Below are 23,250 nucleotides of genomic sequence, written 5' to 3' on the forward strand. Positions count from 1 at the left end.
TCTACACTCGTCCCACCTGCCTGCGTTTGGCCCATATCCCTCCAAATCTGTCCTATCCATGTATGTACCTGTGTAGGAAGGAACTGCAGATGCTGGTTTAAACCGAAGATAGGCACAAAATGCTGGAGTAACTCAGCGGGACAGGCAGCATCTCTGGAGAGAAGGAATGGGTGACGTTTCTAATCGAGACCCTTCTTAAGACTGGAAACTGCAGATGCTGGTTTGAACTGAAGAACGGCACAAAACGCTGGAGTAACTCAGCGGGTCAGACAGCATATCTGGAGAAAAGGAATAGGTGACGAGTTCGGGTCTGAAGGAGGGTCTCGACCCGAAACGTCCCCTACTCCTTTTCTCCAGAGATGCTGCCTGACCCGCTGAATTACTCTAGCTTTTTGTGTCTATCTTCTATTCATGTACCTGTCTAAATGTTTATTTAACGCTGCGACAGTCAACCATTAAGACCATTTCAGATTGTGTTTTTTTAAGTGCGGGTTGGTGGTTTTTAAGTCCGAGGGGCGGCCAACCAGCCCAGTACAGCCCAGCCCAGCCCAGCCCAGTACAATACAGTCCAGCCCAGTCCAGCCCAGCACAGCCCAGTACAACCCAGCACAGCCCAGTACAGCCCAGCACAGCCCAGTACAGCACAGCCCAGCCCAGTACAGTACAGTACAGCCCAGCCCAGTACAATACAGTCCAGCCCAGCACAGCCCAGCCCAGTACAACCCAGTACAGCCCAGTACAGCCCAGCACAGCCCAGTACAGCACAGCCCGGTACAGCCCGGTACAGCACAGCCCGGTACAGTACAGCCCGGTACAGTACAGCCCGGTACAGTATAGCCCGGTACAGTATAGCCCGGTACAGCCCAGTACAATACAGTCCAGCCCAGTACAATACAGTCCAGCCCAGCCCAGTACAACACAGTACAGCCCAGTACAACACAGTACAGCCCGGTCCGGTCCGGCCCGGCACAGTACAGCCCGGTACAGTACAGCCCAGCACGCAGGGGGTTAAGGCAAGATAGAGAGGCGCCGCCCCCGAAGTGGTGGAAGCGCTGCCGCCGCCTCCCAGCTCGTCGGCTCCTTGTAATTGGTGTGTGGCCGTCAATCATGCTCTGTCAATCGGCGGGCGGGGTGCAAGAGCCAGCGTAAGGCAAGGCAAGGCCAGGCGGCCAGCGGGGAGTCGAGCGGTGGAGCCGGCAGCAGCAATGGTAGGAGGGGACGGGAGGAGTGGGGAGGAGTGGGAGGTTTATTTACTCCGGGCTCTGAGAGCCTACGGTTTGTGGGGAGGAGAAACTGTGTCCTCCCGGTCAAAGCGTGCAGAGTACAGCAGAAGTGTCCTCCGGGCGGGAGGGAGTGAAGGAAGGAGGGAGGGGTTCGGTTCTACTCCCCCGAGAGAGTAAACCTGTTCACTGAGTGAGGGGTGACCTGCCCTCCCCCTCTGCCTCAGGTGGTCGCGCTGTCACGGCGTGAGTTTCAGCCGCTTCTTCGTGTCGGTTTCATTTCTTGTGAGTTTCAGGCTGCAAACTCCGGCAGAGGCAAACTCCAGCCTCACTAGTGTGTGTGTGAGTGAGAGTGTGTGAGTGAGAGTGTGTGTGTGAGAGTGTGTGTGTGAGAGTGTGTGTGAGAGTGTGTGTGAGAGTGTGTGTGAGAGAGTGTGTGTGAGTGTGCGTGTGTATGAGAGAGTATGTGTGTGAGAGTGTGCGTGTGAGAGAGTGCGTGTGTGTGTGAGAGAGTGTGTTTGTGAGAGAGTGTGTGTGTGAGAGAGTGTGTGTGAGAGAGTGTGTGTGAGTGTGAGAGTGTGTTTGTGAGAGTGTGTGTGAGAGAGTGCGTGTGTGAGTGTGTGAAATCCGACCGCTCTCCTCGTGTTATTTGTTTTCCCCGAGTTGGTTGTTGCCACTTTGGGCGTGCAGTGCAGTGCCTTACTTGACCGTGGGCAAATGATCTTCACTGTCTTCCAGGTGTGCATTGGCAGATGTGCACCCACCGCCGAGGCTGTAAACAAGTTACACAAGTAGCGTAGTTGTGTCTTCTCTGCAGATTTACCTGTCCACCATTACACGTGATCTTTCATTTCTCTATCCGGAGCATATCTTTCGAAAGAAGATATTAATATATCTGCGTGAAAAAAAACCTCTCTGGAATATAGATAGGGGAGAATACAGTGTCGGGAGGAATTGTAGATGCTGGTTTAAGACGAAGGCAGACGCAGAAAGCTGGAGTTATTCAGCGGAGATAGACACAAAGTGTTGGAGAAACTCAGCGGAGTCTGGAGAAAAGGAACTCTAGGAATCCTGCCTGACCTGCTGGGTTACTCCAGCTTTTCTGTGCCTCTGGGAGAATGTAGCTCGTACTCTCTTCGGGTTGTTACTTGTTCTACTCAAGAAATATCGGGACCTGGAGCCTAACTGAAGAAATGTAGAACCACCGCCAGCTCAGGGGAACAGAACAGATAATCCACTCTCCTCTCCTGGCTCCTGATGACCAACTTTCTTTTTGCTCTTCCGCTCTCTGGGATGGCGTATCTTCGACGGTGGGAATGGGAATACCTCCCTTAATAAACCCCCCCCCCCCCCAGTCACAGCGAACTGTTCGCTGGCAGGGAAGCCGAATCTGTTCCTTGTCAGACGTGGTGTTCAGAACTAACCCACGTTCCCAGCTAGACACGAAAAGAGAGTACGAGCTACATTCTCCCAGAGGCACAGAAAAGCTGGAGTAACTCAGTGGGTCAAACAGTATCAGAGTGAGGCCCAGCCCAAATTGGAGGAACAGCACCTTGTATTTCGCTTCGGTAGTTTACACCACAGCGGTATGAATATTGACCACTAACTTCAAGTGACCTTTGCTTTCACTCTCTCTTCATCCCTCCCCCACCCTAGTTCTCCGAGCATTCTGACTGTCCCTCTGATTTTTTTGTAATCCCTGTTTGCTTCGTAGTCATCTTCTCCCAACAATTATCTATTCTACATTCTCCTTGGCCTCCATCTCTTTTGATGTCTCGTTTTCACACCTTGCACTTAATTATCTCTATCTCTCCTGCTCCCCTGACTCTCAGCCTGAAGAAGGGTCTCGACCCAAAATGTCACCCATTCCTTCTCTCCAGAGATGCTGCCTGTCCCGCTGAGTTACTCCAGCATTTTGTGTCTATCTTCAGGCAGCATCATCTCTGGATAGAAGGAATGGGGTGATGTTTCGGGTCGAGACCCTTCTTAAGTCTTGACTCTTCTCTCCAGAGATGTTGCCTGTCCTGCTGAGTTACTCCAGCATTTTGTGTCTATCTTCGGTTTAAACCCAGCATCTGCAGTTCCTTCCTACACATTCTTAGTGCAACAGTTTGCCTTGTCTTGACTGCATCCAGATATGGGTGAGTCAATTTCAAAAGGCTGAGTAATTGGAACATGCAACAGTACAGCACAGGAACAGGCCCTTCGACAAAACAATGTCTGTGGCAAACATAATGCCATAAGTTGTCTGAGGAAGGGTCTTGGCATGAAACGTCAGCCATACCTTTTCTCCAGAGATGCTGTCTGACCCGCTGAATTACTCCAGCTTTTTGTGTCTACCTTTGCTAAGTTAAACTAATCTCCTTTGTCCACAGGTGATCTATACACCTGCACATCCATATGCCCATTTAAAAGCCTCTTTAACACTATCATATCAGCCTCCACCACCAATGCTGGCACCCAACACCCGTGTAAAAATACGTCCCATGCACTTTGAATGTTGCCCCTCTTACCTCCTCCTCCTTTCGTACATCAACTACAACAATCGAAAGTGGCAATTGGTGCTTCAGAGTACTGTAGTTGACGCTTTGCTGCAAATGTTGCCAGTTCCGTAGAACTACCCAGGGTGGACGATGAGTACGTAAAGCAGCTCCCACCCCACCCTCCCCCCCCCCCCCCCCCCCCTCTTAACATGAAGCGATGCCATGTCGTCTGACATTTCCACAAAGATGTTTTGCCATAATTGACCAGCGAGGATGTGTTGTTTATTAGACAGCCTATGACTTGGTTAATTTTTGAGACTTGGGTCACCGTTCTCGAGGAAGTTGACTCTATGTAAACACCACTCTGTAAACAAGGCAGGTGACCTGGCATTGACTGAAAGATACAGCGTGGAAACAGGCCCCTCGTCCCACCAAGTCCATGCCGGCCGACGATCATCCGTTCTCACTCGTTCCATGTTATCCTGCTTTCACATCCACTCCCTGCACACTAGGGGGCAATTTGCAGAGGCCATCTGAGCCTGCATGTTGTTGAATAATGTAAGAAAATAACTGCAGATGCTGGTACAATTCGAAGGTATTTATTCACAAAATGCTGGAGTAAGTCAGCAGGTCAGGCAGCATCTCAGGAAAGAAGAAATAGGTGATGTTTCGGGTCGAGACCCTTCTTCAGACTGATGTCAGGGGGGCGGGACAAAGCCAGGATATAGGTGGAGACAGGTAGAGGGAGAACTAGGAGAGGGGGGGAAGAGAGGGACAGAGGAACTATCTAAAGTTGGAGAAGTCAATGTTCATACCGCTGGGCTGCAAGCTGCCCAAGCGAAATATGAGGTGCTGTTCCTCCAATTTCCGGTGGGCCTCACTATGGCACTGGAGGAGGCCCATGACAGAAAGGTCAGACTGGGAGTGGGATTCCTTCTCTCCTGAGATGCTGCCTGACCTGCTGAGTTACTCCAGCATTTTGTGAATAAATACCTGCATGTTGTTGAGGTGCGTGAGGAAAATAGAAAACCCTTAAGAAACGCACGTGGTCACGGGGAGAACGTGCAAACACCGCACAGACAGCAACTGAGGTCAGGGTCGAGCCCGGGTCTCTGGTGCTGTGAGATAGCAGCTCTACCAGCAGCACCACTGTGTCTTCATTAAACTGATAGTCATTGCAACCCGAGGGTTCTTGACTCCATGGCAACTCTCCTTTGAAAGAATATTCACAAATATTCCAGCAACTCTTGGTGCTCCCTGCAGGTTTTTGTTCTGCGTCGTGATCAGTCAGGTGCGTTAGTCGATCCCGGGGAGGAATGCACAAATCGCACTGTGACCGACCGGGGGGCAGGTGTTAATTCTGTCGACACCAGAAACGTAAATTCAGGTGTTCATTGTTCTCTTTGTGAAAATGGAATTATCAGAGGGTGGCGAACCTGTGGAATTCATGGCCATGGACGGCTGTGGAAGGAAGCCAAGTCATTGGAGGTTGACAGGTTCTTGATTAGTAAGGGTGTCAAAGGTTATGAAGAGAATGTTATGCAGAGAGAATGGGGTTGAGAGGGAAAGATAGATCAGACATCCTTGAATGGCGGAGTTGACTCGATGGGTCAAGTGGCCTAATTCTGCTCCTGTGACTTACAAACTTGGTGCAAGAATGACCCATCTTGGAGCTGGTTCAGTCTGGCGATTGAGTTGGATTGTTCTTCACTCAATGAAGTTTAGTTTAGAGATACAGCGTGGAAACAGGCCCTTAACCCCCTCCCCCCGAGTCCACGACCACTGTCGATCACCAATTCACACTAGTTCTATGTTGTCCACTTTCACTCTGTTACCCTCACACTGGAAGCAATTTACAGAGGTCAATTAACCTACCATGCCCCATGTCTTTGGAAACCACAGCACCCGAAGGAAACTCAAGCAATCGCAGGGAGAATGCCTCGCAGGGAGGACGCTATGGAGTAGCGATGAAGAGGTGGGGTCTCGTGGACGGTGCCTCCTGTGAGTGTGGGGACCCAACACAGACAGTGGAGCACACAGTCACCAGTTGCCCCAAATACCGGCCACCGAATGGTGAACGAGGTTTGATTGACCTGGATGATGACGCATTGGCCTGGCTCGCCTCAACGGAGCTGCAGGTCTAAAAGACATACGACAGAAGAAGAAGAAGCAGGGAGAATGTGCAAACTTCACGCAAACAGCACCCGAGGTCAGGATTGAACCCGGGTCGTTGGTGCCGTGAGGCAGCAGCTGTGCCTCTCTGCCACCCACAGTTGGAAAAAAGCATGTTCTGGGAGGTATCGAAAAGGGTAGAAAATGAGAAGATGCTTCCTATAACCATAGAGTTGAATCTAAGAGGTATGAGGTTGGAGGAAGAAAGGTTGACCACTTTGGGTCAAGATGAGGGGCAAATTCATTTTGGGAAGGGGTGTAAACCTAGAAAGGCTGCACGCCAAAGGACTGTGCATTTTCACACTGAGGTTTGATATATTTTTGCCTCGTGAGTGAATTAAAGGATATGCGATCAGTGGGGTTATCTGCTGGAGAGATTATCAATGGTCTGGTTGGGGTGGAGAGCAGGATCGTGGAACTGCACGGCCTATTCCTGCTTCTGCTCCCATTTGATTCATAATCTGAAGCAAACGGATTTTTTAGTGCAGAAACTTTGTCATTGAGTCAGAAATTGTGCATACTATTTTTTAATGTCTGCCTTGGACCTACCTGATCTCCCGGTTTCTAAACACTAATTCTCCTTCCCATTCCCACACTGACCGTTCTGTCCTAGACCTCCTCCATTGTCCGAGTGAGGCTTTACGCAAATTGGAGGAACAGCATCTCGTATTTTGCTTGGGCTTACAACCCAGTGGTATGAATATTGATTTCTCTAACTTCAAACAACCCAGGCATTCCCTCTCTCTCTCTCTCTCTCTCTCTCCATCCTTCTCCCACCCGTCGCACCAGCCTCTCGTTCCCACCCAACATACAGCTAACAATGGGCTGTTTCCTTTATCATTGTTACTTTTATGCATATCTTTTATTCATTCAAGATTCAAGATAGCTTTATTTGTCATCCAATATTGGACAAAATTCAGTCACCCACAGTCCAACAATAAAAGCATTAAATAAGCATTAAAATTACACAACCCCAAAAAACCCCCAAAACACAGTCCAACAATAAAAGCATTAAATAGGCATTCAAATTACACAACCCCAAAAACACACAAAAAAAGAAACATCCATCAAAGAAACATCCATCACAGTGAGTCTCCTCCAGTCCTCTCCTCACTGTGATGGAAGGCCACAATGTCTTTCCCTTCTCCTGCCGTCTTCTCCTGCAGTCAGGCTGTTGTGGTTGCAGGCCGCGCCGGACGGTCCGCAGCGGGCCGGCCCAAGGCGAGTCCCAGCCGCTCCCGCAGCCTCCGAAGACGGACGGCTCCGCCGATGATAAGTCCGATCCGGGCGGGCGGGCGAACACGCTGCTGCTGTTGCTGCACGTCGGGGCGGTCGTGGCTCCCGACATTGAAGCCCCCGCCCAGCAGAGAATTGTTCTATATCTCTTTACATCATCGTTTATGTCTCTTGTTTCCCTTTCCCGTGACTTTCAGTCTGAAGAAGGGTCCCGACCCAAAATGTCACCCATTCCTTCCTTCCAGAGATGCTGTCTGTCTGCCTGCTGTTTACCTGAGCTAATCCTATTTGCCTGAATTTGGCCCATATCCCTCTGAAACTTTCCCCATCCAGGTACCTGTGTGAATATCTTTTTAAGCATAATTGTACCTGCCTCTACCATTTCCTCCAGCAGTTCGTTCCCACGTGCACATCGTCCTCTGTGTGGAAAAGGTTGCCCCACTGGTCCCCTTTAAATCTTTCCCTCTCAGCTCAAGTCTGTACCTTCTAGTTTTACACTCGCCCACCTTTGGACAAGGACTGTGACTATTCACCTTATCTATGCCCATCATGAATTTATATACCTCTATATCATCACCCTTCTGTTTCCAACACTCCAGAGGAAAAAGAAACGCCAACCTATCTAACCTCTCCTTATAACCCGAGACTTCCCGTCTCAGTGACATCCTTGTCAATGACCAACCCTCATCCAAATCGTCAAACTAGTCAAAACTGTGCCTGAATGAGGGGATTATTCAGGAGTAATCAAATTATGTGGTAGGCATTAAGACAAATTAGAGCCGATCTTCAGAATATCTGGTCTAACATTCATTGCAAGCAGAAATCAGTTTGAAATTAAAAGGATAGCTTTGTAAGTGAACGGCGCTGTTTGCAGAAGGGAGGCTAGTGGCTGCTCAAGATGTGTGGTTTATAAACTCCCATGACTGTGATAGCGTAGGCATTGGCATTCTGACGTTCTCATAAGACGTTAGAGGTTTGCTCATTGGTGTACACAAAACATTTTCAGCTGAAGTTGGTTTGCTTCCTTGTGGTCCTGAAGAACAAAGGTTCACCACTGTCCGACGGAAGAAATTTCTCCTTGTCTCAGTCTCGAATGTTCTACCTTGTAGCCTACAACTGTTTCCCTTACCCCTAATCAGTCTGAAGAAGGGTATCAACCCGTAACGTCACCGATTCCTTCTCCACAGAGATGCTGCCTGGCCCGCTGAGTTACTCCAGCTATTTGTGATACCTTCGATTTGTACCAGCATCTGCCGGTCGGTCACAGTGTGGCTTTGTGTTTATCATTGGTTTAAACCGCCATCTGTAGTTCCTTCTTGCCATTTCTCTTGGCTGTTTGTTGTGCCTTCACATTTGCTTTCAAAGACCTATGGTCAATGCAGTGACACAGCTGGTGGAGCTGCTGCCTCTCAGCACCAGAGACTGATTCAATCCTGACCTTTGGTGTTCCCTGTGTGGAGTTTGCACATTCTCCCTGTGACCGCATGTATGCATTTCCCCCAAATGCTTCGATTCCATCCCACATCCCAAAGACCTGTTGTCTCTCTAAGTGCACAGGATACAGATCGTTATCATAAGAAATGATGAGGGCAGCACCACTTGCAAGCCGCACACGCTCATCATTTTTAAGTCCTGCTAGACGGGTGTGAACCCGTTGGGTCCAAACCTCTCCTGAGGGCGCGGCAACCCTCCCCCAACTGACGATCCGTGGACCTGTTGCCGGCCGGGGATTGTTCCCCGAGGCCGTGGGTGGGTTAGGGGGGGAGAGGGAGCCACTCACCTTGGCCCCAGGCGGCCAGAGCGAGCCGTGGACCCGTTGGGTGGAAACCTCTCCTGCAGCTCGGCGGCAACGGACATCTTGATTGACCCTCTGCTGCCACGCTGCACCATGGGAGAAAGGTCGGGCGCGGGGCATGCTGGGAACGGGTGCCAGTCCTCCCGACGGGTGGGGGGAGCGCATTTATTAAAGTTTATTAAGTTAATTATTTTTAAAATGTAACAAAACTTGATCAATTGAGACTGCAGGGGAGTGGTGAGAAGGGTGTGCCTAAAATTGTTGCACTATCATGTACCATTTCGAGAACAAATCTACCCACAAACCCATAAATATACAAGATGAGAGTTTTAGTAATACATATATATATATATATATAGATTAATTTCTCCCGCATTACTTTTTCACTAATACTAATTTCCTTTTGCTTCTCCTTTTTATAGACTCGACCCCCGAGCATTTCTGGGAAGTTATTTATTTCCCCTTCCGTGATAGCGGAACCAACCTTTTTGTTTAACTGTTTGTTAATTCTTTGTTCCTCATTACAACTTGCTTTGTTTCGTACTTCATACCCGCTTTTTACATATTTGTAGAAGCTTTTATGAATTACTTTTCTGTTCCTTGCAAGTTCGTTCCCTCTCTCTCCATCCCTTCCCGCACCCTAGTTTCACTGTTCTTATCCCTTCATTATCACCCTTTCCACAGCCAACAATGGTCCATTGTGGTCTCCACCTTTCCTTGATCATTGGTGCTGGCTTTAATTTGTTCTTTTTAAACCTTTCATCCATTTGTTCATTGTACCTTTTCATATCTTCCCTCTGGAAGGCAACTCCGGACTCTCAAAGCAGCCACAGCCAGACATAAAAACATTTTTTTTTCCACGAGTAGTAGTTCTACTCAATAACCAAAGTCTGTAGTCTCTTTTTTTGCTCTGATTTATTTTCACCCAGAGGTTTAGGCCGGAATGTTGTATCCTTATTGTTTTGATGTGGTTATGCTTTATTCTTAATTGTTAACTGTATGTTTGTGTTGTCATTTGTGAGCGGAGCACCAAGGCACATTCCTTGTATATGCACATACTTGGCCAATAAACTTATTCATTCATATCTCTAATCTCCCTCTCCCCTGACTCTCAGTCTGAAGAAAGGTCCTGACCCGAAACACCACCTGACCCGAAACACCACCTGACCCGAAACACCACCTGACCCGAAACACCACCTGACCCGAAACACCACCTGACCCGAAACACCACCTGACCCGAAACACCACCTGACCCGAAACACCACCTGACCCGAAACACCACCTGACCCGAAACACCACCTGACCCGAAACACCACCTGACCCGAAACACCACCTGACCCGAAACACCACCTGACCCGAAACACCACCTGACCCGAAACACCACCTGACCCGAAACACCACCTGACCCGAAACACCACCTGACCCGAAACACCACCTGACCCGAAACACCACCTGACCCGAAACATCACTCATTAAAGAGCACCCATTGTAGGTTCTATTTCTCAATGTAGTTGGGGAAGGACAAGAAAAATTGCTGTGTTTGACACTCGGAAGCTTTCTTGACTGAAATATCACTCATTAGCATCGTGTGCCTCGATGATTACTCTTGAATTAGCTGAAGCTTTGGTCGACCAAAGAAGAGATTCCATTTAGATTAACGGATCAAAAGACTTGACACAGTTGAAGTACTAAGTCAGACTAGTGAAGCAGACATCTTGCATCCTTTTGATGTGTAAATCCAGAACAATACTGCCTCTTACTGATTGCACTGATGAATTTACATCTCACTGTCTATCTTCCTTCAGATCTCAGGGGAAGCAAATATTGTTAATTTGTTACAAATGGCCACATTTTCAATAAAATCCATAAGAATAACCTAAAACTTTTGTTGCTGATTTCGTCTGAACCAAACGATTTCCTGACCCTGGAGCTTTGACTTGATTTAATTTGCTATCTGTTGCCCTGGGCTTATCCTGCTCCAATCTGGCCCTTCATGTAAAATCCCTATCACACATTCACAACCAGCCCCTCGGTAGGAAGGAACTGCTGATTCTGGTTTACACAAAAGATAGTCACAAAATGTGTGTGGTGGGAACCAAATTTCTAAAACCTGTCTTATCTACATAAGTTCTTAAAACAATGCTAATATAGAGTGTGAAGGGAGAAACTGCAGAGGCCGGTTGACGCTGAAAATAGACACAAAATGCTGGAGTAACTTAGCGGGACCGGCAGCATCCCTAGAGAGAAGAAATGGGTGACATTTCAGGACGTGACCCTTCTTCAGACTGCCTGTCCCACTGAGTCATTCCAGCATTTTGTGTCGATCTTTGATGGTAATATACTATTTGAAAGGGATTCCTACAAGAATCAAATTCAGTTTGAGCTTTTAAGTTTGTAAATATTTGCTACAATCATGAACAAAAATGATAAGATCCAAAAACCTATAGATTGAGACATTGTAAGGAGTTCTTGCAGGTGATGTTGGTCACTGGTGTGATTTATATCTATGTCTTGAGAGAGGCTGCAGCGGATTTTGTCCCGCCCCCCCCAACATCAGTCTGACGAAGGATCTCGACCCGAAACGTCACCCATTCCTTCTCTCCTGAGATACTGCCTGACCCATTGAGTTACTCCAGCTTTTTGTGATACCTTCAATATGTATCAGCATCTGCAGTTATTTTCCTACACTTTTTCACCAGCCTTGCTCTGTTCAAAGATAGGAAAATGAGATTGGATTTTTCTTGGAGTTTTATTTTAACTCATCCTGCTTGGCTTGCCTTGATTTACGCGTTCCTTGTTCGATGAGTCCTATTCTAGCAAGCACAATTACCATTGCTGTTTGGAAAGAAAGTCGGGTTTATTACGACTGCCGTGACTCCGAGGAAGAGGAGCTGAGCCAACTCTGTCTCCAGGCCACTACATGCCTCTCTCAAGATATAGAAACAAGGAACTGCAGATGCTGGTTTACAACAACAAAAAAAGACACAAAGTGCTGGAGTAACTTGGTACGTTAGGCAGCATCCCAGGAGAAATGGCTGACATTTCAGGTCGGGACCCTTCTGCAGACTGGTTTTAGTTTTTAGTTTTAGAGATACAGCGCAGAAACAGGGCCTTCGGCCCACCGAGTCCGCACCGACCAGCAATCCCTGCGCATTAACACTATCCTACACACACCAAGGACAATTTACACATACACAAAGCCAATTAACCTACAAACGTGTACATCTTTGCAGTGTGGGAGGAAACAGAAGATCTCAGAGAAAACCTACGAGGTCACAGAAAGAAAGAAAACGTACAAACACCATACAGACAGGACCCGTAGTCGGGATCGAACCCGGGTCTCTGGTGCTGCAAGCACTGTAAGGCAGCAACTCTACCGCTGCGCCACCGTGCTGCCGATGATTGCGTGTCGGGGGTGGGGAAGAAAGCTAGAAGAGAGGATAGGCAGGACAAGGCGTGGTGGGTAATAGGTGAACACAGATGAGAGTCACGTACCCACGTTCTCTAGGGATGCTGCTGACCTGCTGAGTTACTCCAGCACTTTGTGTCTTTTTTTTGGGGGGGTGCCTCTCTCAGCCTTGCTTTCAAGAAAAAAAAAAAGATGATTATAAGCAGACAATGTGGGCTCTTTTTCAGAAGCTCGGTGTGTGCTAATTGACGGCCATGCCTTGTAAATTAGATTAGTGGCGACGTGTTACGGAGGCTTTATTGAAAATAAAAATCCTTTGTCTCCCCCTCTCTGGGTCCTTTTGCAGCTGCCCACATCTCCATGCTACCTGTAAATGGACATCATTCAGCCAAGCAGCATAAAAACAAGCAGGAGTAAATTTCCACGTCTGGTTTTAATCAGACAACAAGTCTAAAATCCATTAATAACAATTCTCCTGAGCCAGATAAAATGTTAGCCTCCAGGACTAGAGTGCACCGCTGTTTCCTCTCTGATAAAACACCACAAAAACGCACACTTTATTGTGATTGAGCATGTCGGTGCCCAATTGCTGGAGGTCATAGCTCTCAGAAGGGCCGCCTTGGTGCTTGTTTTTCTTCTGCGGCACTCCCGCTACTTCACTGTTTATCAGCAGTAAACACTTTTAATTTGTGGCAGCCCCATTGCTTTGACATTCTGCATTCACCACAATGACTTGGATCGAAAATGAACACAGCCGCAAATGGGAAGGAAGAACAGAACCATGCAGGTCTTAACTCATTATTTCGCAAGGGCAGGAACAGGAGTGATGTTGTCCACGTGATAGGAAAAAAACTAGAAACCTTCTATTATGAGCCCACTCAATCCATTCAGTCACAGTTGCTAACAGAACAATCCCATCAGTTGTCTTGCCAACTAGACCGGCAGTCAGAGTTATTTTCCCTCATGTAGTTTGCTAGGTTCATCTTGAAGCTTATTTGTAGAGTATAATGTTCGTTGAAGATAGGCGCAAAATGCTGGAGTATTTTTCGAGACCCTTCTTCAGATGTCAGTAACTCAGTGGGACAGGCAGCATCTCTGGAGAGACAGAACGGGTGATGTTTTGGGTCGAATAGATGCTGCCTGACCTGCTGAGTTATTCCAGCATTTTGTGCCTATCTTCGGTTTAAACCAGCATCTGCAGTTCCTTCCTGCACATAATGTAAGTTTGACTTGGACTTGAAGCATCAGGAGAATATCCTTGCTTTATTAAGTCTCTAGGTAAAACTAAAGCTTGGTGTAGTTATGACTTGACTCTTTAACGTAATAAGGGCACAACTAACCTTTGAAGTAATAGTTACACAAACCTCTGTACATGCACTATGTCCTCCATGGCCTTTCCAGTTTCTTCCCTCCACAGTCCTGTTGTCAGTAACATAGAAACATAGAAAATGGGTGCAGGAGTAGGCCATTCGGCCCTTCGAGCCAGCACCGCCATTCAATATGATCATGGCTGATCATCCAAAATCAGTACCTCGTTCCTACTTTCTCCCCATATCCCTTGATTCCATTTACCCTAAGAGCTAAAGCTAACTCTCTCTTGAAAACATCCAGTGAATTGGCCTCCACTGCCTTCTGTGGCAGAGAATTCCACAGATTCACAGATTTTCTCTGGGTAAAAAGTACTTTTGCAGGCAGTGAGATCCAAGTCATTCTCGCTCTGCATCAATATTTTTTTCCCTCGTGTCACCTTCGCATCTTTAGCCCAAACATTTAATCTCTGCTTCTCTGCTCCATGGACCGTCTGCAAATGTGAACTGTCTTCTAAGCCGGGCATGACCTTTCACTGATCTACTTTTGCTTGTAGTCACTCCTCACCCTCATGGATGGTACACGGGGAGTAGGGGAGAGATGGGCCATCTAGGAGCCAAGTCATATGCCCGTGGTCTCGGCAACTTTCACAAATGGCAGAGAGGTGTCGACTGATCAGTTTTTTTTACTCGATCACGAGATGGAGTCTCGGAGAAAACCAACCCATAATAAATGCTTGTGTTAAAATGGCTGGAGCTAATAAAAATGGAACATACGATTTGTTGATGTGTGTATATGTGGATGTGTGATGTCAACCAGACTGCTTTCTGATTTCAAGCCTGTACCTTTGGTTTTAGCTTGCCAATATTTTGCCTATTTTCTATTAACAGCTGATTTGAGCCAAAGAAACTGATAATTGAAGAGAGATGGGTCTGAGTTGAGGGGGAAAGGGGATTCTCGTGTTTGATTGGCTTGGTAGAAAGATGAGGGGTTCATTGCTTGAGATTGACCAGAGTGGGGACATTCCATCAAATCAGATCTAAATTTATTCAACCCGGCACGCTGGCACAGCGGTAGAGTTGCTGCCTTACAGCGCCAGAGACCCGGGTTCGATCCTGACTACGGGTGCTCGTCTGAACGGAGTTTGTACGTCCTCCCTGTGACCACGTGGGTTTTCTCTGGGTGCTCCGGTTTCCACCCACATTTCAAAGATGTTCAGGTTTGCAGATTAATTGGCTTCAGCAAAAATGCAAAATTGTTCCCAGTGCGTGGAATAGTACCAATGTACGGGGTGAACACTGGTCGTCGTGGGCTGAAGGGCCTGTTTCTGCGTTGCATCTCTAAAGTGTAAAGGCCCTTCTGAGATATCTGTGTTTCCTTCTGGATTTCCCTCCTGGGATAAATAAAGTTCTATCGTATCGTGAAGTCTACACCCAATATTGCAAATTAGTTTGAAGCTGCTCTGGTTCAATGTTAGTTCACCGAAATTATATTTATTATTGCTTGTTGTACGTTATCTACTTAATTATATATTTTGGATTGTGCATGAGAATTGATCAAATATTGTGGAATCCAGATGTCAAACTTCACCCCCTATTAACAAAGACGGTGTGAGGCCTGAGTTGACCAGTTGCCATGGAGATCATGATGGCCAATGGTGCCGTCATCTGATTGCTGCCTGGCAGCTGGGTCCAGTTTTGTCCAGGAGTCTGCACATGGGCATTTCCGGCTGGGATTGCTGGAGCCAGGAACTCTGTGAATGCTTGCTGACCCAACCCAACCCAGCAGGAATTAGTGCTGGAAGCAGCAAAAGAGACTGGAATCCTGAGCAGAAAGCAAACTGCTGGAAGAACTCGGCAGGTTAAGCAATATCTATGGATAGAGATGATATTTTTTGTCAGGAGACTGGAATCAAGGGGAGATGGAGTCAAGGTCATACTGCATGGAAATGGGCCCTTCGGCCCAACTTGCCCACACCAGCCAACGTGTCCCATCTACGTTAGTCCCATCTCCCTCCAAACCTGTCCTATCCATGTTCCTATCCAAATGTACATGGGAAATAGGCTTGTAAAAAGTGCTGAGGGGTAGAGGTGGGGCAAGAGTTGGCAAGTGATAGGTGGACCCAGTTAGTGAGTTGATAGGTGGGACCAACTATAGATCTTCTGTGTAGCTTCACCAAACATTATACTCTGTCTGCCAGGCCCAGCTATACCTCTCGGTTGCCGGAGACTTAAATTACCTTTGCCATTCCCGTACTAAGCTCTCTCTCCTCGGCCTCCTCCACTGCACCTCGTATTCTGTTGGGTACCCTAAACCCAAAGGCATGATGAACATTGAATTTATGAGTTTCAGGTAATCACCTCTCCTGATCTGCGCACACTTTTCTTTCCACTCCCCAGATCCGATCTAAAAGTTCCTTTCCCCCATCTCCTCCCACCCCTAAACCTTCAGGCCCACTATCTTTCTGTCCCCCCCCCGTCCCCCCACCAACATTCCCCTCTTCCCCCTATCCTTCCACTCTTCATTCTGGTTCCATATATCTCTCTCCCTCCTCCCCCTCCTTTCTTACCCAATTCCACCACGAGCAGCCCTAATCTTCTCCACATTGACCTTCAACCTTGGTTACGATCTCTACCCTTCCTTCGTCCAGCATAACCGTTGGCCAATTAACCCCTCCTTACCCGGATCCTTGCCAGATTTTACCCCATTCCTTCCTCTCGCCTCTTTCTACCAGCTCTCCTCTACTCTCTCTTAGGCTTGTATATACTGGAATTTAGAAGGATGAGGGGGGATCTTATTGAAACATATAAGATAATTAGGGGATTGGACATGTTAGAGGCAGGAAACATGTTCCCAATGTTGGGGGAGTCCAGAACAAGGGGCCACAGTTTAAGAATAAGGGGTAGGCCATTTAGAACGGAGATGAGGAAGAACTTTTTCAGTCAGAGAGTGGTGAAGGTGTGGAATTCTCTGCCTCAGAAGGCAGTGGAGGCCAGTTCGTTGGATGCTTTCAAGAGAGAGCTGGATAGAGCTCTTAAGGATAGCAGAGTGAGGGGGTATGGGGAGAAGGCAGGAACGGGGTACTGATTGAGAGTGATCAGCCATGATCGCATTGAATGGCGGTGCTGGCTCGAAGGGCTGAATGGCCTAATCCTGCACCTATTAGTCTATTGTCTCTCAGTCCAAACAAGCGGCCCGAAACATCATCAGTCCATTTTCATCCATAGATGCCGCCTGACTTGTGGAGCTCCTCCAGTGGTTTGCATTTTAGTTCAGGAACTAGCGAGGGCAGCCCTGCTTCCTCCTGTCCTCCAGCTCCGGGGAGCATCCGGCTGAGAAGGAGAACTCCATCGTCACTAGTTTCTGCAACTGTTTTGTGGTTCACTGTGAAAACTGCGGTTTTATAGTTGTAACCAGAATGACGTGGTTTATTCAGGAGGGTGGGGAGCTGAATATAATTTCAGAAAGGAGAAAAGTGGAATTGAAACTGAAAGGCTTAAAATTAGGGAATTCGTAAGGCTGGAAAACACAGTGCTTTCAAGTGCAGACCCAAATGCCAGAGGTCTGGTGTGGAAGGCCAATGAGCTTCAGGTTTTGAGATGAGGGGGTCGAGGGAAGGTTTTGGTGTGTACATCTCCAGTCCTTCAAGGTGGGGAGGTACAGAGGTTATAAAGCCAAATGGGATATTAATCTTCAGCAGAATCATAGAATATAAGAGCAGGAAGGTTATGCTGGAACTGTGGACGTTGCAAGTACAGGATGCCACATCATGGCAAAGATGTAGTTAATCTGGTCGTGATGGAGAGGGTGCAGTGGCTATTCATGAGGATAACTTGCGTGGGCAGGTTGGGCCAAAGGGCCTGTTTCCACGTTCCATGATTCTCTGACTATCACTTGACCATCAGGGCGAGAAGATTTAAGTTTTGAGGAAAGATTTGATACGCTGGAACTGAGGTGAATAACATTGAGGGGCTTAGATAAGGAACCAGAAGGGTTTATTTTCCTTGGCCGATGGTTAAGTAACTAAGGGGCAGAGACCTTGGAGGGGAGGGGAGGAAACAAGTTTTCTCTCAAGGGCTGGAATGGACATTCAGTTTTGAGTTGGAGTTCAGTATTGACTGAATGGAGCTCAGTTTTTAGTTTATTTCCGCCTGTACTGAGCCACAGTGAAAAGCTTTTGTTGCGTGCGATCCAGTCAGCAGAAAGACAGGAATTTATTAAAGGGGTGAAAAAGGCACACGCTGTCACATTTAGTGCTTGGATCTGTGCTTGGGAAACTTGGGACCTGCAGGCTACAGGTCTGGAAGCTGGGGTTAGGCTGGGTCACCTGTTTTGCCAACAGGCAGGATGAGTATTCGTCCCTTGTTTAAAATTGACGGAATGGGGGAACAAGCATCCTGAGGGGGGTGGAGATAAATATATGTGGATGTTAACAACATTGGAAAAATATACCTGTCTAGCTTTGGACACCTTGACATTGTGAAGGGGGGGGGGGGGGCTTTATAAATGAAATAACACTGGGAAAGCTGAAAATGTTAGCAGCTCAGACAGCCCTTGTGAAGTGAGTACCACTCAATGTTTCAGGGTGATGACCTCTTGTATGTTCTAACGACGGGTCTGCAGCTGCTAACATGAACTGTTTCTCAACCTTTCGAGTGCTTCCAGCAGTACTTTTTGGTTTGAGATTTCTAGCAGCTGCGGGTTCTCTTTTTTTTGGGTTCACTGTGCAAATTTAAAATAGTTTCACTGTGGGGAAAAATACTCTCTACTGGCCCTTTCAGCGAGATCCTTCAGTAAGAACTAGGCTGGGACCCCAGACTGCCTCTACACCCCGTTCTAGGCCGGGTTCTACTCAATAACCAAAGCCTGTCGTCTCTTTTTTGTGCTGGTTTATTTTCACCCACATGTTTAGACCGTAACGTTGTATCCTTATTGTTTTGATGTGGTTATGCTTGATTCTTAATTGTTAACTGTATGTTTGTGTCGTCATTTGTGAGCGGAGCACCAAGGCACATTCCTCGTACGTGCACATACTTGACCAATAAACGTATTCATTCATTCATTCTTTCGCTGTTCCTGAACTGTGAATGGGTCACAAGGCTAACTTTGTACCGAGCTATAACATTGGATTCTGACCAGAAATGTCACCTGTCCATCCCCTCCACAGATGCTGCCTGGCCCATTAAGTTCTTGTGTTTTACTTTAAAATCAGATCTTTGAATTAATACTGTGTGGCGAACTTTGATTGTATGAACGAGTGCATTGATCCCAAATTATTCCCAGCACTCGAGAGAGCATTTTCTTCTCCATCTCGCGGCGATTCAAACCCAGTCTGAGAAGTAAGCACATTCTAGCCATTATCTCTCTGGGTCATTATCCCTCTTGTTATTCTTGGCACTTTGAGGGATTGTACAAGGCTGGGAAATCAATTTGGCTTTTTTTGTTATTAGGCGAGGTGTTTCACCAAAGTGCTCTGAGCTTCACTGCAGAGGATGCACATTTGTAACTACATCCTCTGGGCCAACTCCTTGTTTTGTGTTTGACTCTCAAAAGAGCAGAATTGAAAAAAGAGTCACAGAGCACGGAAACAGGACCATTGGCCAAACTTGCCCGTGCCAATCAAGATGCCTCATCTGCAACCATCTACTCCCACCTGCCTATGTTTGGTCCATATCTCTCTCAACCTCTTCTATCAATGTACCCGTCCCCAATGTCTTTTTAAGTGTTGTTATAGTACCAGTGGTTAAAGAACTAGAAACTGCCTAAACTATCTCCCTGTCCCTTAACTGTCCCTAAATTCTCAGGCAGCTCGTTCCAATGGCTCTCAATATTATTCCTTCCTCCCTGGTGTTCTTTACTCTCACTTGCCCATCTTCAAACTTTCAGGGTGTCATGGTGGCGCAGCGGGTAGAGCTGCTGCCTAACAGCATCAGAACTCTGGGCTTGATCCTGACCTCAACTGCTGTCTCTGTGGAGTTTAGCATGTTCTCTCCGTGACCATCTAGGTTTCCTCTGGGTGCTCCGCTTTTCCTCCCACATCCCAAAGACGTGCGGGTTTGCAGGTTAATTGACCTCTGTAAATTGCCCCTAGTGTGTAAGGAGTGGATGAGAAAGTAGGCAACGTGGGACTAGTGTACGTGGGTGACCGATGGTCAGCGTGGACTCAGTGAGTTGAAGGGCCTGTTTCCATGCTGTATCTCGAAACAACAAAACTAACCTTGTTTTGTTCCGTCGACCCATTCATCTCCAGATTTATGGTGCCCATCTAACCTTCCAAGCTCTCCCCTCTTCTCAAAGGGACACAAAATGCTGGAGTAACTCAGCAGGCCAGGCAGCATCTCTGGAGAACACGGATGGGTGACATTTCGGGTGGGGACCCTTCTTCAGACTCTTCCCTCGTCTCTTCCACCTTCACCACAAAACCATCGACTGTCGTGAGACAACTCAAGGCGACATTTTCCTTAGCGGGTGCAATTCTTGTCCCTGTTACACTGAAACCGAGAGGTCTGCGTTCTTTATGATGGTGTGCCGGCTCAGAATAATCCCAAACCATGACGTATTCTTCCCACATTCCCATCAATTCCCTCGAGATCGCACTAGTCTTCGACACACCGTGAGCAATTTACAGTGGCCAATTAAACTACCAACCTGCAAATCGCACTGTAATTTGTACTGTAGAAACCTATCCATGTTCTCCACGGATCCTGCCCGACCCGCCGAGTTACTCCAGCACTTTGTGTCTGAATTTCTATTGCCATGTTTGGTGATTTGTGTCACTGCTTGTGGGGTGTATTGGCCCAGGGCTTTTTTTTATGTAACGCGACTGTTAAAGCACAGGTATTTATTTCTGCTCATCAGTTTACAATTGCAGTGCATTAATTCAGCTGGAGGCTGATTACATTCTTCCAGAAGATGCCAGTGTGAGTTCGAGGTCAACTTGGATTTCTTGCTGTTTATCTTTTAATTAGCAATTTGGGATTTCCTGGCACACAGCTGTTTTTGCCTTGCTGGGTATTTTAAGTTAAAAAAAATCAGATGTTGAGAACTAAGTGAAGCAGCAAGGCCCAATGTGATGTTTGATTTTGTAAAGAGTAAATCAAGATCAAAAATACACTGGTGGGCTCGAGGGGCTTGTGGCTGACGGAGATGATAAGGGACATTTCAAGGATTCCCCCACGCACAGAATTGAATGGATGGGGCTGACTGAGGGAAGCACGAAAACTCATGACGACCCGGTTTTCACAAGAATGTGGGAGTAAGAGGGGAAAAAGGTGAGGTTTGCATTTATATAACAACTTGTTGCAGTATCGCCAATCTGCTATTGAAGTGAGAGCCAGTCTGAGCACCATAAGGTCATAGTCAAACAGTGGAAATAGGCCCTTCACCCCAACTTGCTCACACTGACCAACATGTATCATCTACACTGGTCCCACCTGCCTGCCTTGAGCCCATATCCCTCTAAACATGTCCTATTCATGTACCTGTCCAATTTTTTCTTAAATGTCGCAAAAGTACCTGCCTCAACTGCAGCTAGTTTCATACACCCACCACCCTTTGTGTGAAAAGTTACCCCTCGGGTTCCTATTAAATCTTTCCCCCCTCACCTTAAACCTATGTCCGTTGGTTCTGGATTCCCCTACTCCTAGGGAATGGACTCTGTGCGTCTACCCCCCCCCCCCCCCTCGGGAAAATAGTTCTTCCCAGCCTCGAGATTTGACCAAATATTTGGCAACCAGTAAAGTGCTTTTCAAAATTTAGATAACATTGCAATGTAAACAAGCTTGGCACTCAGCAAATCCTGCAAAACAGAAATGAGAAACCTGCATTGATGAAACACCTGATCGCATTTCCCAGTGCAACTGTTTGCACTTCTCTACAGTTTATTAACAGAACTTCCTCTCAGCTATCTTGTTATAAATCCTTAGATCTACCGTTAGAATGGAAACTGTCCATACACCTGGTCATGTTATAATTAAACCTTCACGCTGGAGATTCAACCCAACTGGCCAGAGGGTGTCATTAGTGAACATTTACAATTAAAATTTCCATTGAAAATGGGCACAAAATGTACTTTTGCTTCAATTTAAACATGTTACGTGTGGTACAAGTCTCCAGTCCTTGGGCACTATTTGGATTATCAGCAAAGATCTGTATCTATGTTTGAGCATTTGTGCTAGGTATTTTATATATCATTTGTACTCATATTGGGTATTTGATGTTCGTTACATTATTCGTTGTATAAAGAAATACTGAAACTGTAGAAGACTTTAAAAACCCTTGATTGAACTTGTTTGTGGGTGCCATTAATAATTGTCTGTTTCTTGAAGAGTCGCTCTCTGCTTGAAATTGGTTCTCATTGATTCATTTCCCATGGATAGTTAACCACGCAAACTCGTTCTGAGTGACTTCACACATACAACACCAAACATCTAACCTGCGATAACTATCGGAACATTTCTACTCCAAGAATCTTGTCCTGGCGTTATCTCTCGACCTATGATGATTATTTCTTAATGGTTTCAACTGCAACCTACCGTGATATCTCACTAGGTTCTAATAATCTTCTCATCTGTCACGAGCACAAATCATGATTCACTGCCATTGAATGGACAGCAAAATGGACAGATGCTGGAAATCTGAAATAAAATAGGAAATGCTGGACAGACTCGGCATGTCAGGCAGCATAAGTCATAGGAGCAGAATTAGGCCATTGGGCCCATTGGTTTATACTCTGCCATTCAATCATGTCTGATTTATCGTTCCCTCTCAACCCCATTCTCCTGCTGTCTCCCCATCACCTTTGACACCCTTAACAATCATGAACCACTTCACAAAAATACCAATGGCTTGGCCAACACAAATATCCAATGGCTTGGCCTCCACAACTATCCATGGCAATGAATTCCACAGATTCACCACCCAAAGAAATCTCTGGATAAACAAAAAAAAAAGCACACTGTGCTGGAGAAACTCAGTGGGTCAGCCAGCATTTCTGGAGAACGTGGATAGATGACGATTCGGGTCAGGACCCTTCTTCAGAGGCCCAAGACCCTGTCACGGACCCTAGTCTACTGTAGTGTCATTAAAACAAATGAATTAGTTTTAAAGGGTCAAATCCAGTTGCAGGAAACACACCAACCAATTGGTTTGGGCAAGTGAGTCGGCAGGAATGAGAGATAGTCGGTGATAGCAGAGTCATTACCAGAGTAGAGAATCAGGAGACATAGTCGGGTACCATGGGAGACGTCATGTCACCCAGTGGGAAAAGAATGAAGGTAGAATCATGAGGGTAACGTTTACACACAGAGGCTGGTGGGTGTATGGAACAAGCTGCCAGAGGAGGTAGATGAGGCTGGGACTAACCCATCATTTTAAGAAACGATTGGACAGGTACAACGATTGGATAGGACAGGTTTGGAGGGTTATGGACCAAGCGCAGGCAAGTGGGACTAGGGTAGCTGGGACATTGTTGGCCGGTGTGGGCGAGTTGGGCTGAAATCTATGACTATGGCTATAACCTCCTAGAGACAGTAACCATATCCAGCGTGTAGTTGAGGAAAAGCCATGTGCCAAACAACCAAGAGAATGGCCTGAACTTCAGATTGAGAAACTAAAATGAAATTGTAG

General features: G+C 46.9%; 1 protein-coding gene across 2 annotated transcripts in view; it reads left to right on the forward strand.

The window, feature by feature from the left end:
• Positions 1 to 1,085: 1,085 nt before the first annotated feature.
• The window catches only part of LOC144608147 (endothelin-converting enzyme 1-like), a 173,840-nt gene continuing 151,675 nt past the window's right edge, over positions 1,086 to 23,250 (forward strand). The window contains exon 1 of one of the 2 annotated variants that reach the window (XM_078425563.1): positions 1,086 to 1,208. In XM_078425563.1, coding sequence (XP_078281689.1) covers positions 1,206 to 1,208 — 3 coding nt within the window. In that variant the 5' untranslated portion in view covers positions 1,086 to 1,205. Of the gene's footprint in view, positions 1,209 to 5,769; positions 5,913 to 23,250 lie in introns of those variants that run through there. The other variant, XM_078425564.1, reaches the window with a different exon arrangement.

Source organism: Rhinoraja longicauda, chromosome 30 (assembly GCF_053455715.1).
Source record: "Rhinoraja longicauda isolate Sanriku21f chromosome 30, sRhiLon1.1, whole genome shotgun sequence".
NCBI lineage: Eukaryota > Metazoa > Chordata > Chondrichthyes > Rajiformes > Arhynchobatidae > Rhinoraja > Rhinoraja longicauda.